Here is a 17674-nt window from a genome sequence, read left to right on the forward strand (position 1 = left end):
GGAGACTAGGGTTTCTGCTTCCATGTGGCTCTCCATCCTGTGGGAGGAGGGGACAGGGAGTAGTGGGGGATCAGCCAAGAACCTGAAGTGGGTTTATCTCATCTTCCTGGTCACACAAGTGAGTTACACAGGACAGATGTGGATGTTACTGTAACCTCAAAGTACCAGGTACACTGAAGGGTAGCCATTGGAATTTCTGTCCTTAAGTTGTAGACTGGACACCCATACCTCTGTTGTGAGGCTGAGTGTTCCCCATAGTCCATAGACCACATTTTCTGGTACACAACAAGGCACCACACTTGCAGCAGTCACTGGCATTAAGGACAACCCAACATCTTACCAAATGAAACCCCTCACTTACCCTTCCCCAAGTCAAGCAGAGACATCTAGGAGGAAACCCTGGGCTGAACACCAGGCACGCACTAGGTTCCTGACCTCACCAAGATGTTAAAGTGAACACAAGGATACCAGCAGCCAGCTACTGGGCCTTCTCCTTGCGGATGGGGAAGAACTCACTCCACCTCTTGAGAACCTACAGGTCACACTACCATTGGTGTTTTATATGCAGGGACACCGAGGCACAGAGTCACAGAGAGCAAGGGGCAGTGGTAAGGGCCACGATGACCTTTCTCCCCTGCATCCTACTTCCTAAACCCTAGGATCTGCTGGGCAGTAACCATGCTGGCTGTTGACTTTTGTTACAGCTCTAGAAGTTTCTTTACAAAAACAAGCAAACAAACCAACACAAACCCGCATACTTTGGCTAATTTCTAACTATGCAGGTTTTATGTGACTGCATCCTCACTGTGACAGCTAAGTCTGCTCAGCCTGCTGCCTGGCCCAGCCTTCCCAGGAGGAGCCTGGCTATGAACAATCCAAGCTTTTACATAAACACAGACCCACCAACATTTTGAAAATTGTTCTTGTATTTTATCTTGTTTTTTGATAGAAAGATTTTTGTTTTATTTTGAATTACATGTATTGTGTGTGGGTGTGTGCATGGAAGTGCAGCGCCCACAGAGGCCAGAGAATTCCCTGGGGCTGGAGCTACAGGTGGCTGTCAGTTACTTGATGTGGGTGTTGGGAAATTCACCGATCCTCCTGCTGTAGCCTCCCACGCTCATTGTGTTTTCACACTTAGATATCTGGGGCCTGAGGTTGTCTTACTACGTGCCTTAAGAAATATGTCCTTATTATGTGTCCTTATTACTATGTCCAACAAAACCACATCACCTATTAATGTAGATATCATCCAGCCATAACACGTGGGTGAGCCACTGATCACACTCCCCGTGTCTGTTAAGGTTGGCACTCTCTATCCCTTTGAGATAATCACTTAAAACTAAAATACCAGGCCAGGAGGCATATGATGTTTTTACCTTAGTATGTGTACCCAATGGCCCACCTTCTAAAAACCTCGAAAGCAGTCTATACCACAGGAGGAAAGGGACATGGATCAGCAGGTATATACTCCCCTGAAGTAACTATATTTGGGGCTAGTCTAGCCTTGTCCTCATGCAACAACATGGGGCCTAGCTCTTTCCCGAGGGCTGGCCGTATGGGACTCTTATTAGGGTAGATAGTACTGGGCTGGAGGGACATATGGCACTGCTGGAGACTGAGGCGCACAGGACTCATCATGGTGTCGCAGCACTAACAGTGACATACCTTGAGCCAACACAGAGCCTCAAAACTGGGCCCACCTTGGCTTTCACACAGACCACTGTGCATCCAACAGTGAGAAAGGGGTGGAGACAGGGGCAGGGCGGGGGCAGCAAGGGAAAGGTATGCCCAGGTCATGGGAAAAGCGTGAAATCAGCACCCAGCTGCCTGCCTGCTGAGTCCACTGCCAAGCTGTCCTGCTGCGCTCTTCTCCACTAGGGATGGGAGTAGCATCCTAGGGACACAGGATCACCATGGCAAGCACAAAATACTGGGGAGATCCCACAATTGGGCAAAACACTATTTCCAATATCACACCACTTTGACCATCATAATCTTGAGACAGGACCCATTTAAGGAATACCACAATTAACAGCAAAAATGGAAAACATTACAGGTTTGCATATTTAACCAGATTTAACCAGCCAGAAGCTCTCCCAATAATTTGCAAGCCTGGTGGGCTGGCCCTGGCCTCAGTCTGCCGTTCCCAGCCCCCTCAGTTGCTCAGCAACCGAGCTGACGCAGTTCAAACCATGGCAACCTCGGCTTCTTCCAGCCAGGACGCTGACAGGTCACGTGACCACCGCTAGCCACACGCCAGTGCCTGGTGCAAGCCTGAGCCACGCCTCCTTTCAGAAAGGGTTTCCTGCATGCTGTGGACGGCATGACAGAAGCCTCGCGGGAACCACAAAGCCCAGACAACACGACTGCCTTTCCCACTCGCATTTCAGGCTGGCGCGTGTACGCTACAGCACTGAGACCCAGAGGTTTCTGTCCCAAGAAGCTAGCAAGCAAGCCCACACACCCACTTATCAATCTTCACTGAGACAAAATAAAAGACCTGGAAAGACCCTCAGCACTGACAGCTGCTCAGCCCAGCTGGGCTTGTGGCTTTTATGCAGAAAGATACTTGCCACAGGAGCACATTAACAGGATCTCATCTGATATTCAACATATTCTAGGCACATTGTTCAGCAGGTCAGATAACAGTCCTAAGACAATCATTCTCCCCAACAGCTGTGACAGGAGAAGGTGCACCAGCAAAGGGTACTTTCTTCACAAGGTACCAGCACCCCCAGGGACACCAGTCAGTAACTCAGATTACAGCTCTCTCACGATGCACTTGGCTTTGGATTTAGTCTCTTGCCTTAAAATGTGCACAGGAGGCAGGAAGCAGCTGTTTGAGGATTAGGGTGACTGAAGGACGGGAGTGGGCTAAGTAAGGTAGGCTTCTCATTCATTTGGGCATCCTGGCTCTGGAGCAGTTTCTAAACCACAGCCAAGGAGATTGGTAGAATCCAGAGCTGAAGAGGTGGAGATTTCTAAGCCAGAAAAGGTAACAACTGGATTGATTCCCTCAACACAGTGTATACTGCATCCTGTAAGTGGGCCAAAATTACATCCTGGGTATGGAATTCAGCAACAAAGATGGCGTACAGCGTAAGAGAAATCCTACAACAAAATCTCAAGGAAAGGAAACTCAACGATGAGTGAGCGGGAGTCCATAAGCACAAATGCAATGCTTTCGGTTGTCACAACAGACCAAAAGCAATCTTCAAGGGGCCAGGGAGATGGCTCCTTCAGAGACATGTTTGCCTATGCTGGGAGAAGCAGACAGCTGCATTCTGGGAGCTCACAGGCTGGCCATCCCTGTCTAATCTGTAAGCTTCAGGTCCAAGGGACAGACCCTGACTCAAAAACAAGGGCAACACATGAGGAAAGACACACAAGGGTGATCTCTGACACACACACACACACACACACACACACACACACACACACAAAAAAGGTGCAACAATTATAGACAGTACCTATTAACAGGGCTTCAGAATACATGAAGCATAAGCCGAAAAGACCACTGGCAGAGAAGCAAGCCCACATCACATTTGTATGAGAAAAAAAGGACTGTAAAGGACTGGACTAAAACTGTCAGGCACCTCTGCCCAGGACCAGAGCACACTGCCCCCAGCACGGGGAATGTTTCTCAAGATGGCTGGGCTGCACGCCTTTGAACCAGCACTCCTCTAACTACAGGAAAATCACAAGTGAGGCCGACTCGAGGAAAAGGCTCTCTGCAAAGAGTTGCAGAAGCAAACAGTTAACTCTGACCCTGCGAGCAGAGGAAGAATGGGGATCAGGAAAACTGAAGTGGGGTGGTCACCAAAGCAAAATGCTTGTTCTGGGCAAAGAACTGAAGTAACTGCAACCCCTGGTTAGAAGAAAACGCAGAAGTGGAAAATACTCAGCCTGAAAGGGGCTCCATACAGGGCCCACAGACACTGAAGAATGAGATGGGACCTGGCACAGTGACGCACGCCTTCGAGATCCCAGCACTCGGGAGGCAGAGGCAGGCAGATCTGTGTGAGTTTGAGGCCAGCCTTGCCTATACAAGAGGCTGTTTAAAAAGAAAAAAAAAAAGTATGCACAAATATATATATATACAAACACTACATACACACATACCCCACCCACCCACCCACCCACCCACCACTTCATATTATGAACATCTCTCTGCAGGAAAACCCAGTAACTCTGATGACATTTGTAGACTCTTTGAAAACACAAACTACCCAAGTATATACAAAATAAAACAGAAAAAAGGGAGTATCCTGATAGCTGAAGGGGAAAAAAAAAAAAAAAATCAAGCTATATGAAACAATCCCTACAAACACAGTTACTAGCCCAAACTAGCCCATTGCAATGGAGGTATTTAATGGTAGAAATCTTACATTTTTTTTCTCCTAGTCTATATGTGAATGAGGTTGTGTATGGAGTCAGAGGGCACCTTCTACCTTAAGACAGGCTTGCCAGGCTAGCCTCTCCTGTCTCCTCCTCCTCCCGTCTCATCTTAGGAGCACTGGGATTACAGCCACAAGCTACCTGTCCAGCTTCACGGGGGCTCTGGGCTTCAAACTCAAACCCTTATCCCTGCTCAACAAGCGCTCTCCTCACCCATCCATCTCCCCATCCCTTAGTCTTACACTTTGCTCTTACAGTGTATAGAGAAGGAACCTTTTGCAGCTTTCTCAATTACATGCTACACAACCCTGGCATAGAAATAGAACAAAAGAGCTGGGCGGTGGTGGCACATGCCTGTAATCCCAGCACTCAGGAGGCAGAGGCAGGTGGATCTCTGTGAGTTCAAGGCCAGCCTGGTCTACAGAGCTAGTCCAGGACAGGCTCCAAAGCTACAGAGAAACCCTGTCTCGAAAAACAAAAAACAAAAACAAAAGGAAAAAAAAAAAGAAATAGAACAAAAGACAATCATAGATCTGCGACCCACAGAAACGAATTCAAACCAGTCCTATATAGAAAGAATACACCAGGATTCTTAGAGATGCACGGCTCATTTAAGAAACCACATGTTAGCATGAAAAAATGACAAGATAGAACCAACAACCAAGTCAGCAGTGAGAAAATTCAGCTGATTGCTGGAGACTAGTCTCAGACGATGATAAGAGCTCTCACTGTGAAATCCTACATCTAATATCACATCCTCAAGATGAAGAGCTGTTTCTCAATTAAAATCAGAGACAGAACAAGGATGGTCTCTGTATTGCCCACACTCAATATCCAGCCAGCTTTCCTCACACTGCATTAAGGATGCAGTAAGACGCATTATAAGAAATAAGATGCATTGTTAAAGCTGGGGCTGGAGAGATGCTCAGTGGTTAAGAACACTTGTTCTTGTAGAGGACCGACCAGGCTTGGTTCTCAGCATCTACATGATGACTCCCAACTACCTATTACTCAAGTGCCAGGGGATCTTATGGTCTTCACGGGCACCACATGCACATGGTACATATAAAATACATGTAGGCAAAACAAATACATACAAATTGTTAAATGATTAACATTCACATTCGCATAAAATTTACCACTAAAAGTGTAAATTCAATGATTCAGTGAGTTGGAATTTGGACATTCATCCCACCATTTAAGTGTGATGCATGTCCATCATCCCCAAATAAGCCTCTGTTCTCCTTGGCTGTCACTCTGCATCTGGAAAATGACATTTTAAGATGCTAGTTACAAAAGCAAAGAATAGAACAGTTTAGATTCAAAATGGTAGTGATTTAGAATTCCAAAGGGCTTTCTGGTAAAAATCAATTGGCTTTTTTCTTCCCTTTGCTTATTATTCTCTTGGGTTTTTGTTTGTTGTTTGAAGCAAAGATCTAGATTTGGAAAAACAAACTCAGAGGAGTCAGCAGCGTGAGATTCCAGCCTAGGCTGAGCGCTGGCCTAGCATGTGCACCGTAAACAAGACAAGCTGATGAATTATTGGCCTAAAGAGAGACCAAAGCAGGTACCGAAACCATTGTATGCACGGCTGACTGGCCCTCCCTTTCAAAGGCACTGTGATAAATAGACAGGAACAGAAAAGCCTCTTCAATACCTCACCTCAGGCTGCACACAAAACCAGTTCAGGATGAAGCATAGATCTGAACACAAAAGCCCAAACTGTAATTCTTCCAAAGAAAACAGGATCTTTATGACCTCTGTTGACACAAACTTTGTAGAGAGGACACCTGTCATTTCTGAAAGCTTATAAACTGGACTTCAACTTGGAAGTTTTACTCATTAAAAGGCACTATCTTAAAAAACAAATACGAAAAGCTAATACGAAAAGAAAGCAGATTTCAGACTGGAGGAGAATATTTCCAGCTGAGACCCAAGATCATGCAGAGGCAAAAGGACACCCTATGAATCAAGCCATCAGGGCAGAAGGTGTCAACACTCCTCATGAGGAAAGAAAGATGTTCATCGACTGTGGGGTGCGGGGAGGTAAAGCCACACATGGGAGCAGCCAGGACATCCAGGAGAGAATCAGGAATGGCCCAAATGCTCACAAGGTGTGCATAAGCCAGGCCGCTCTCCTTGACTTGCTGATGGAAACAGAACATTGCACCTGCCTAGGACAAGCCTGGCAGACACCAGGTAGTGAAACCCAGACCCGCCCTGGCAATTGTGAGGAAGGAAAGCTCATATCCATTCACAACAGGAAGACAGGGAAGAAGAGGGCTCTCCTTCATGGGAGCTTCATTCTTAACAGTCTAAGCCTAAACTACTCAAGCATTTGCAGGAAGACAAAGGGGTAAATTATCAAATATTCAACATGGGATAGGAGGTGGCTCAGTGGATAAACTGTTTGCCACACAAGCATGAGGACTATAGTTCAGGTCTCTAAAACCCATGCAAACGCTAGTCATGGCAGCCACTGGTGGAGAAATGGGGGTTCCAGGACAAGTTAGACTAGCTGTAACAGAGAGCTCTGGATTTAAATGACTCCTTGGCTCCCTGAGTAAGGTGGAGAGTGATCAAGGAAGCCGTTCAACGTCAACCTCAGGCATCCACATACATATGTATACACACACGGACATGTACCTGCCCCCCACACACGCAGACACAATTCAATGCTATATTCCTTAATGCTAAAAATAACTACTATAATGAACAGAACAACATGAGTGAATCTCAAGAAAATGCTGGACCACAGACGTGAGGACCAATGGGTAAGATACCTTGTTGCACGGCCTCTGTGGGCAGGGTAGGCAAACTAACTAGAAGAAGGTGATAGGTTAACACCTGTTCAGACTTCTGGAGCAGGACATTAACAATGCAGGGGCTTCATTGTACTCAAATTACATCTCAATGCCAAAAGCATCATAGCAGCTTCATGGGAAAGCGTCACAAGACACACTGAAGACTGACAAGCATGTGTAAGTCAATCAGGTAAACAGATGGGCAGGATTACCTGTTCACTCTCCGCGGGCATTTCTCTGGTTTGATGTCCAATTCATAGTGATAGATGTCAATTTTGGGGATGTCCATTTCAAAGAAGTTGGCCTGTAGTTTGATTGTTCTCCCGGAGGTGCCGAAGTCCGGCCGAGGTGGAGGCTTGAAGGCATAGCCTGGGATGGGTGATGTCGACGGAGCAGGAGAAGCAAGAACTGGAAACAGTAAGGAGACATCAGGGATGGCCGACTTGGACTTGTTCATCAGGATAACAGTGCACAGCCTAACCTTCCCACACCTTTGGCGCCTGAGGCCCACACCTCTCCACATGCTCCATCTTGATTTCCCACCTCATCCCAGAGGCCCCTACCTACCAGGGCAGGGGACACAGCAGTGTGTCTGCCACTGGCAGCTTGCTGGTCATTGGCCGTGCCAAACCCTTCCCCACCATGGTCTCTCCTTGTTCTTCCAAATCACTAAGACAGGTTTTCTCTGCTGGGGACTTCCATCTCCCCCCAAAGCTCAGAGAGTTCACACTGTGGCCACAGCTAGACTCCCTTCGGCAAGCTCCCATTCCATCGGTGTGCCTGGGACCCAGCCCTGCCAAGAGGCTACACAGTGCGTCTTACTGTGTTCCCCAGCTGATCATGCACAGTCCCAGCATAGGGGCCTTGGGTGGGATTGGGGCGGCATCCCATCCTAGTTTCCAGGCGTTCTCCCAGACACCTGGCCTGAACGTCATAGCATACATAACCTTCCTCTGTTCCCTTCCTCTCAAACACCTCTGTGGCTCTCCAGCATCTAGTCCGTGTGCCCAGGTGTGTATCAGTGCCCCAGAATTTGACCTTTCACACTTCAGTCCTACCTAGCCCACGTAATGGTCAGGAACCATCACCTAGGGGGACGGTACCCAACACCCTCTCTCCTGAAACTCCACTTCCTTTCATTCCCACGCCAGCAGGCTGTGCTGCCATCCCATGGCCTGAGAGGTACAGCAGAAGCCCACATATACTCCTGATGGACTCTCTGCCCCTCGCAAGGAAGCTGGGGCTCACACAAGCGCACACTGCACGTGCGTGCCACCACGCCCAACTGTCCCATCAGCATTCACAGCACCTGTGACATTTTCTGACTTCCATGGGCTGCACCGACTCACACAGGCACTCAAGGACTAGCTCTCTCTGGCCCTGGAAACCACTAGAACCTCATTCCGGCAATGGACCACGCGACTTTTCCAAAAGTGGTGGGTTTTTTTGGTTTGTTTGTTTGTTTGCTTGCTTGCTTGTTTTTGCTTTTTAATGTGTATTGGTGTTTTGTCTGCATGTATGTCTGTGTGAGGGTGTTAGATCCCCTGAAACTGGGGTTACAGGCAGTTGTGAGTGGCCATGTGGGTGCTGGGAATTGAACTCTGGTCCTCTGGAAGTGCTCTTAACTGCCCAGTCATCTCTCCAGCCCCCAGAGGTGGTGTCTTAACACCAACCCAAACCCCAACTTAGAGTGTGCAGGGGCGAGCCCCGGTCTAACTACTGGCCGATGATGTGCAGTGAGTGGAGGTGGGGTGGGATCAGGTGTGCTTCGGTGACTCAGATTTCTCTGTGCTGCCTATGGGGAACTGGAGAGATGGAGCAGAATGAATTACCAGTGAGGAATGCAAGACCCACCAGATAAGACTTATCTGTGACACAAGTCAGAATTGTCAAGGCAAAGGAGTCCCCACTGCTGTTCAAATCCGTTGGTCTACTCTGCTTTGGATTCTGAAGACAGGTCTTGCTGTGCAGTCCTGACTGGCCTGGAACGTTCTAGATGGCAGAGGCTGGCCTCTAACCCACAGCTCTGCTTTTGTCCCCAGAGTACACTAGCCAGTTACAGACATGTACTGGGACACAGCTAACTACTCTGGATGTAGCCGTGGCAAAACGTCAAACCAACTCTAACCCCAGGAGAGGTCAAATCACAAATTTAGGAAAAATACAACTATATTATTTGTCTTATAAAAGATTACTTTTTTTTTTCATTCCATGTCCTATTTCTAGAGATAAGCCGCCTATGTTTTTAAAACTCCAATTCCTACCGACGGAATACACACACCACCAAAAACAGTGCAGCAAGCCTTTCTTACTGTCTCAGGGCCTGCTCTCTTTCTGTTTGTTTTAGGAAAGCTAAAGTGCCGCTGAGCTGTGCCATCTGGAAGCAGCCAGGTCTCTACACTACTGAGACTTCAGAGGTGGCATATTTACAGCTTTGAAAACAGGCACCTCTCTCCACCAGCCCCCTCATGGCCCTGACATGTTGGGGCCAGGCTGAGGACCAGGGGCACAAGAAAAACTGCTCTGGGCTGTTCTGGAAGAGCGTCACCCAGCAGGAGGAAGTCAGTTTGCTTTCATTAGCTCAGCAGGACCCGGCCATCCTTCCCACTACCATCTTTCCTACCGCAGACCTTAACCAGGACACAGAATATCCAGATGAGCTCAACAAACCTGTCCCTTCCTTTCAGGTCAAAGGACTGAACGAAAACGGTCAACAGATGTGTGGTCCCTGCATTCAGATGGTCTCCACTGGTCCAGAGGGAGCTTAGGACACAGGATCAGTTAAACCAGTCAGGAAGCTCAGACACACTCACTACAAGGGAGTCTTGGTTGGGCAGACCCCAGCTTACAAAGGCAATCTAAGGAGGTTCTTGGGAGCAAAGAGCCCAGGGCACACCCTGTCACAGCAGATGCGTCCGTCCTCATCAAAGTGCATATTTACAGAGGTCTACTTCTTAGATCACCTGAAAGTCCCTCCCATTACACCACCATGGGAACTCAAGGAGCACCATCAACCAGCTGGGGCTCCAGGCAGAATTTTAATCAAAGGAATGGAAAAACAGAAAGTATGATTCCACAAGATACTTTTCCATTACTTCTGGAAAGAACGAAAATGCAGCCATTTCATAGAAAAGGCATGCAGAATATAAAAATCACATTTGGGCCTTACACGTTCTCTGGCCTAGATGTCTTCCCAAGTACTGGGATCCCTCTTCGGAGACTCTGGTCCCTGGGAGACACCAGAGGCCTATTTTTATCACTCCTGGGGAGTCCCAAGTGCACACTGCCAAACAAGCAGGAGAATCAGGCCCAAAGCTCTGGAGAGGAGCTGGGTCTGCAAGAACATAGAACTCCCGTGAGAAAGGAGCAGAGCAAAGGAGCAGAGCAGGAGGGGGATGGCTGAGCTTGTGGGCTGGACCTGACAGGTAATGAGCCAAGATGGAAGAGGCGAAAAGGAGGCACACCCACACACCCTCACCGATTGTCTGACACTGACAACCTGAGGAGATATCTCAGGATAAGCAAGGGAGAGCACCAAAGACTCCCAGCTGTCCTGGCCCTGCCCTCTCTCCAGCCTCCAGGCACAGTCCCCAGATACCTGCTGCCCTTCCTTTCAAACCCTGGTGTCTGTCTCTCTCTCTCTCTCTCTCTCTCTCTCTCTCTCTCTCTCTCTCTCTCACACACACACACACACACACACACACACACCATTCTGGCAGTCATTCTCCTAGACTTGCTCTACATGTGTTTCCAGTTCTGTCCTCTCAGAAAATGCTTGGGACCCGGAAGAAAAATTCCATCTTACACCAGGAGTCTGTGGATCCTCAATGGTTACAAGGGACCTGGGTGGACCCAGGGAGGAGCAGCGTCACCCTTCAGCACTTCAGTGATATACCCTCATGTTAGACAATGCTCAATGGACCGGGTTCCCCAGCAGGGAGACAGCATGGTACCAGGGACAGGCAGGCACCAGTGTTTGCTGACTCGCTGGTCACTTAGCACATTTGTTTTAGAGCTCCAATTTTAGAGCCACATCACAAACAGCGAAAGGGAAACACAGAGCATGAGTAATCCACTTCCTGCATGAGCAACCAGGTCCAGAAGACCAAGAGATTCGGTGTCTGTGACAGATGCCAAAAGAGGCGCCTGTGAGCAAGCCTGCCGCAGTACAGGCTGGCCTCAAAAGTCCCGAGAGAATCGGGGAATCTGCACTAGCATAGGCTTTGCGCAGGAAGGCAGAGGATGCTGGTACTCCTGCCCCCAGGCTAACACACACACACACACACACACACACACACACACACACACCTGCCAACAGTACCCCCCTGGGCATAGGTATGCATATCCCCAGCCTTCCTCTAAGGGACAGCACTGCAGTCTGGTAGTGATTGCTATGCCTGTGTGCTCAGTTCAAGCACAAACACCAACCCCAGATGGGGACTGGGACACTAGGGGGCTGGAGAATACAAGGTCACAGGAGGGTCCAGCAAGCAGCCTGTAGGACTCTTACATGAGGCTTGGAATGCCCTGGGTCCCTGGCACAAATCTGGCCCAAGCCATCAGTGCTAGAAGGGCCTCAGTTTCCCACATTATGACTGACCAATAGCAAAAGCTGAGCAGATGGTACAAGGGGAGAGCAAAGGGGAGTAGGTCCAGACCCCATTCCCAGGGTGTACAGCAAGTGAGTGGCATCAGCAGAAGAGGCTGGTTCCATCTTCCTGCCTGCTCTCCAGCAGGTTACCTAGTGCTGACAGCCTAGATTACCACCACACCGTCCACTCCATGCAGTGGGACGGGGGCACTGGATGTTGCTGGAACATCATCTACAACCCAGAGCAGCACTGTTTAGTAAACAGTTCCTGGGTGAACTCGCTTCCTGAGGGGTGTGGTGTAGGGCAGCCCTGGGTGGAATGCCCAGCCCACTCCTCCCAGGGCAGTCAGGAAGTGGGTTGGAGACACACTGTCCCTACCCAGGGAGCCCTGCTGCAGGATGGTGAGCTATGCCTGGCCACAAACCACTACCAAGGAAGGTCATGGTACCTTCTGGAAAAACCTATGCTCCCTCTCCTTACAGGCCTAGGAAGAGGAGGACCTGGCCACCCTGCACACTACTCTTCATGTGGGGGGGCTGAGTGAAAGGGCCTTGTTTCTTTACCCGTGTGGAGATGGAACAGAGTCACTGCTATCATATACTTTATTCTCTTCAACCTTGATAATCAGAAGTTACAGAAGATAGAGAAAGACATAAAAATGAAACTGCAGAGAATGGCCCCACATAAGACAATCCCTGTTAAGAGCCTTCTAGGGATGCACACACCAGCTAGACCTGACATGATTTTTCCATCCTCTTCCTTCATTTAACATCACACTAGGCCCACAGCCCAGTCTCTGAACTACCCCAGTGCTTTCCAAAGTGCCTCTAGACCACCCAGAGACTGGGCCAATGCCCTGAGAGAACACGCCTCCATCTCTATCCTGGGACAGGAGCTAAGACCCACAGCAGGGGCTCACACAGCAGCCTCCCTCAGTGCTGGCCTTCCAGACATACCTGTGTCCTCTTCAGACTATAGCCTCTAGTCTACAGCTTCTCAGCCCCAAGGAAGACACCTCACTGAGCTTGTCTGTGGCCCTGGCACCTCACAGCTTAGAAGCCCACCATTCCTGGATGGATGACACTTCCTGGTACCCAGAGTGTACCATGGACACAAGGACCTGACAGGAGCCAGAGGTTACATGCACTCCGTGGGTCCCCTTCAGCCCACCCTCACCCCAGCACATCACTTTCGTTTTTGTTGTGGGTTTTTTTTTTTTTTTTCTTTTTTCTTGACAGGGTTTCTCTGTATAGCCCTGGCTATCCTGAAACTACCTCTGCCTCCTGAGTGCTGGGATTAAAGGCATGCACACCACACCCAGCTTGTAGATTTCTACACTGCAGCTCCATATCAAGATTCTGAGCCGCACCCCCCTCCCCAAGGTGGTCTCATGTAGCCCAGGTTAGCCTCAAACTTGCTGTGTAAGGGATGGCCTTGAACTCCTGATCTTCTGTCCCCATCTCTCCAGTGCTAGCTTATAGGTGTATGCCACTACATTTATGCAGTGCTGGGGTTTAACCCAGGGCCTTCTATATGACAAACCAACGCTACCAACTGAGTTCTATCCCAGCCCAGGATTCTTCTGATCTCCTTGCTCCTTTGAGAAGACATTGGATTCTGGTCATCTTTCCCTCGGGTTGAATGCTACATCTAAAACCTGGTACCTCAAGTCATCTCAGGAAAGTTTAGCCCTGTCTGTCCCAGTGGCAAGAGGCCTAGCTGACTGAGGCCAGAGAGGATGTTTAGTCACCCTGGCTCTGCAATGTGCTTCCCATTACCCAAGGGTCTTTGCACTTGCATGTGATGAAGAAGTAAGTCCTCATTTTGTATCACATATCAGATCTGGCATTTTGATGGCTTTTATTCAGTATGACTAATTTGATCTATCAACCTATATATTTTGTTTCATCCATGAAAACCATTATTCTAGAAAATTTTCCCACACAAGCGTCACCAGGCTGACAAGGGAACTCGTGACCTCAACGTGTAAGAACCAGCTTTCCCAGGGGCCAGTGGCCTCATCTCTGAATGCAGAAGCTGGTGCCGAGCTCCTGAAATCATCAAACCTGCCCTTACACTGTCTATGGGGGATGGGAAGGGCAAGTGTTCCTCTCTGGGGGCCATTCAGGAACTGTGGCACCCACCCTCCTGAGGCAGGAGCGGCTGGGAGGTCAGGCCAGCACCCTGCAGACATGGTAGGGCTCTGCTGTCTCCATGGCTGCAATAATGTGCGTCAGTTCACCATTTACCGCTGCCATGGCAACGGGCCTCTCCTGCGTCTGCTCATCAAGCAGGCTGCTAGCATGGGTGGGATCAAGTCCGAAATCAGGAGACTGGTGCCCTGAGGAGGCTGGACAGCTGTGCCTCCACAGTGCATCCTGGCATTTCCACACAGGGCCAGCATGTAGCCCTGGGGCCTGACACTAGGCAATCCAGGGCAAGGGGGTTACAAAATGCCCCCACATATAAGCACTATGGGTCCACGTGGAAAGCACTCTGGGAAATGTGCAAGCAGATGGGTATGACTGTCCAGAGATTTTTCCATAGAATTAACCATAGGAATGGGGCTGCATACTCACGATCCCAGCACATAGGGGACTTAGGTAGGATGATTATGAGTTAAGAGGCCAGCCTGTGCTACACATGAAGACACTGTCTCAACAATCAAATAAATAGAAAGTAACTAGGAAAACAAACAAACAAAAAAATCTACTTTTCGGGGGCTGACATGATAGCCTAGTGGCTAAGAGCAATAGCTGATCTTGATCTTCCAGAGGACCCAGGTTCAAGTCTCAGCACCAACATGGGTGCTCACAACCACCTGTAGTTCCAATTCCAGGGGATCTGATGCTTTCTTCTGGCCTCCAGGGGCACCTGCACTCAGCGGCACGCACACACAGGTGTGAATAAAAATAAACCTTTTAACATTCAACCTGTGCAGTTATGCAGAAGACAAGTCCTGCACCCCAACCCCACATGGCCAGGCTTTCACTGGGGACCTACTGTGTAGCAAACACACACAGTGGTGCCACGGTTCGCCTACATGAGCTAAAGACCATGTCCTTGACCGCAGGTCATGTGACACGTCACAGACCGTGGAACAGGAAGTCACCTTGGAAACCACGAGGAGACTCTCCTACCCCTTGCTTGTGCAGCCTGCTGAATCATCAGCCATTTCTGTGTTTACAAAGACATAAGGGGCTACCACACTGGAGGATCTGAGGGGCTCAGTGAGTGGGCGAAAAAGAACGGGGGGGGGGGGGGGGGGAGGACACGACCCATAACCAGCCTTCCCAGAAGGGCGGTGACTGGCTGCTGCTTCCTGTCACCACCCACCTGCCAAAAGCATTCCTGCCGTGACATCTAAGTATGAGTTATACGACCTTTAAACAGAACAAAGGTTGCATGACTTCACTCCTGGGTGACTTAAATGTTCCTCACAAAGGGGGTGGGGGGCTGCCAGCGAAGCGCTTACCATAAGAGCATGGGGACCTGAGCGCACAGCCACTTGGCGGGCCAAGAGAGGAGGACCCCTAGGCTGCTCTGCCAGTCTAGCCAACTGGTAAGCTCCAGATCCAGAGAGGGGCACTGTCAGAAAAAAAAGGTATATCTATGGCAGAGAGCAACTGCCTCTGGTCTCAACATGTACATACACACGCCACACAAGCACACCCACACTCAGAAAGCTGAAGCAGGTGGATGGCTGTATGGCGTGACCTGTACCACAGTAAGTTCCATTCTAGATTAAGAGTAAGTCTACCTCGGCCAGGGGGTGGTGGTGCACACCCTGAATCCCAGCACCTGGGAAGCAGAGGCAGGAGGATCTTGGTGAGGCCTGCCTGGTCTACAGAGTGAGTTCTAGGACAGCCAGAGCTGAAACACAAAGAAACCCTGTCTTGAAAAACCAAAAGCCATAACAACAACAAAAAACCCCAAGTCTGCCTCAAACAAACAAACACAGCAAAAGATAAAAACTAAAGGCCTGGCTCTGAGGACAAGCAACCTCCAGGGTGAACTCCATTCACAGGGCTACAGCAGAGCCCAGAACTCTTCCTCTAGAATACAGGCGTAGCCCCTGGCATCTGTGGAGGGAGATGGGAACACTTCAAACCCTGCCACTCGAGTGACCCAGTGACTGCAGAGTTCTTTCCAAGGCTTCAGAGCAAGTATGGTGGAAGACACATCCCTCATCTTGCTTCTAGAACTCTGCGCTGTGCTGAACACTGGCCAGAAATTACCAAGGAAAAGAATGTGACAAAAACAGCCAGGGACCCTGAGCTCCCGTGCCACACCCAGGCCATGCCAGGCATAGACACCGGTGCCTCTCTGCCTCTCAGTCAGCTCTGCAGGGGAAACATCTGACGCTTCAGGGTTGAGTGATTTGACAGGTTTCTTGGCGAGATGGTGGCCAGGCCTGAGCTGAGCACTGCAGGCCCCAGCACAGGGCGGGACATGACAGCCTGCAGGAAGCGCAGACTGACAGCAGGTCCTAGGAAACTGGTGCTTTCGGGAGACTAGGATGCATGTTTGACATCCATGCATTGGGAGGCAGAGGCATCATGATGCTATCATGCAGGTGACCTACATGCCACCCAGGCTGACAGAGCTGCATTAAATAGGGTCTTTTTGGACAAAAAAGGGAAGCCTTGCATGTGTACCAAGAGTGGTGTCTGGGCCGTCTGCTCCATGGCTGGGGAGAGAACACAACTACTGTGCACTCTCAGCAAAACCTGTGCAAAACCACTGTCAAGCCAGACCCCAGTAACCACTAACCAACTGTCAACAAAGAACACAAACTCAAACCCTGCCTGTACTTTGGAGGAGCGGTTTCCAACACAGGAACACTCACGCTCACGTCTTCCTCGCATCTGGCTCAAGAGTCACGGCCAAGTACAGCTTGGATGGGAACGATGCCTGTGGTCAGAAACCTCCCACCCCGGCTCTGACTCCCAGAGCTTGGCAGGCTCTACTGTAAGCTGAGCAAATGTGCAAGGACACAAGGGAGCTACAGCATAACCCGCGCAGGAAGGGAAGGAGCCTTTGCCCTTCCGGGTCACTGCTGCAATGTGGATGGAAGGGGGCACACGGAACTCCCAAGCAGAAAGGGTGACCACCCCAACGGTGCTAACCTGGGCTTGAACAGCACAGGAAGTGAACACTGACCAACACTTAGTGGGAATTAGGTTACGGGTGTGCCTCGATCGCCTGAGTTGTCTGGGGCCACTAGAGAATTTAAATGTCCCAGAGTACCCAAGGCTTAGAGACACATTACCAGGAATGTTGGCCATCACCTAATGTCCCGATCATCGCCAGGCACTTCAGTGAGGTCACTCCTTTGTAGTGAGGACCGGAAGATAGTCCTCTGCCACAAGAAGGAAGGCGTGGACTGCTCTCTGGAGACTTGTCATCTCTGAAGGCTGCCATGGTACCTGCAAGTCTTTTGATTTGATAACCCTGATTCAAATCCCCCTGGAAATCTTCCCCGGTCATAGGTAGTTTGGTGAGACAAGATGCAAGGGGCTCTGGATGGCAAACACAAAAGGGGTAGACACTCCAGGGGCATGAAGGGGCTGGGCGAGGAAGATGAAGGCTTCCCTGAGCAGGCCCACAGGAAGCAGTACTACAGTCTCTCGTGTGGCCCTTTAATGAGTAATCTGCTAAAACTGTTTTACCTTATTTTGGCAAGTGATATAATGTGCTATGTGAGTGCAGGACGCCCTCAGCAGCTTAGGGTGAACTGTGACAGAAACACCCCATGCGTAGGTCCAACCGCCCACTTTCATCTCGAACTGAAACAGCTTATCGACAGTGGGGTTTTTAATGGATTTTTTTTGTGGTTCAATGTGAAACTCCAACCATGACATCCTTTGAGAAATG

The 17674-nt window shown here is 49.6% G+C and overlaps 1 protein-coding gene across 1 annotated transcript in view; it reads right to left on the reverse strand.

Annotated features, from left to right (window-relative positions):
• The window catches only part of Ago2 (argonaute RISC catalytic component 2), an 87229-nt gene that overhangs the window by 44538 nt on the left and 25017 nt on the right, over window positions 1-17674 (reverse strand). Inside the window, exon 2 of the mRNA XM_036207738.1 lies at window positions 7418-7613. Coding sequence (XP_036063631.1) covers window positions 7418-7613 — 196 coding nt within the window. The remainder of the gene's footprint in view (window positions 1-7417; window positions 7614-17674) is intronic.

The sequence above is a fragment of the Onychomys torridus genome, chromosome 16 (genome assembly GCF_903995425.1).
Source record: "Onychomys torridus chromosome 16, mOncTor1.1, whole genome shotgun sequence".
Classification (NCBI taxonomy): Eukaryota; Metazoa; Chordata; class Mammalia; order Rodentia; family Cricetidae; genus Onychomys; species Onychomys torridus.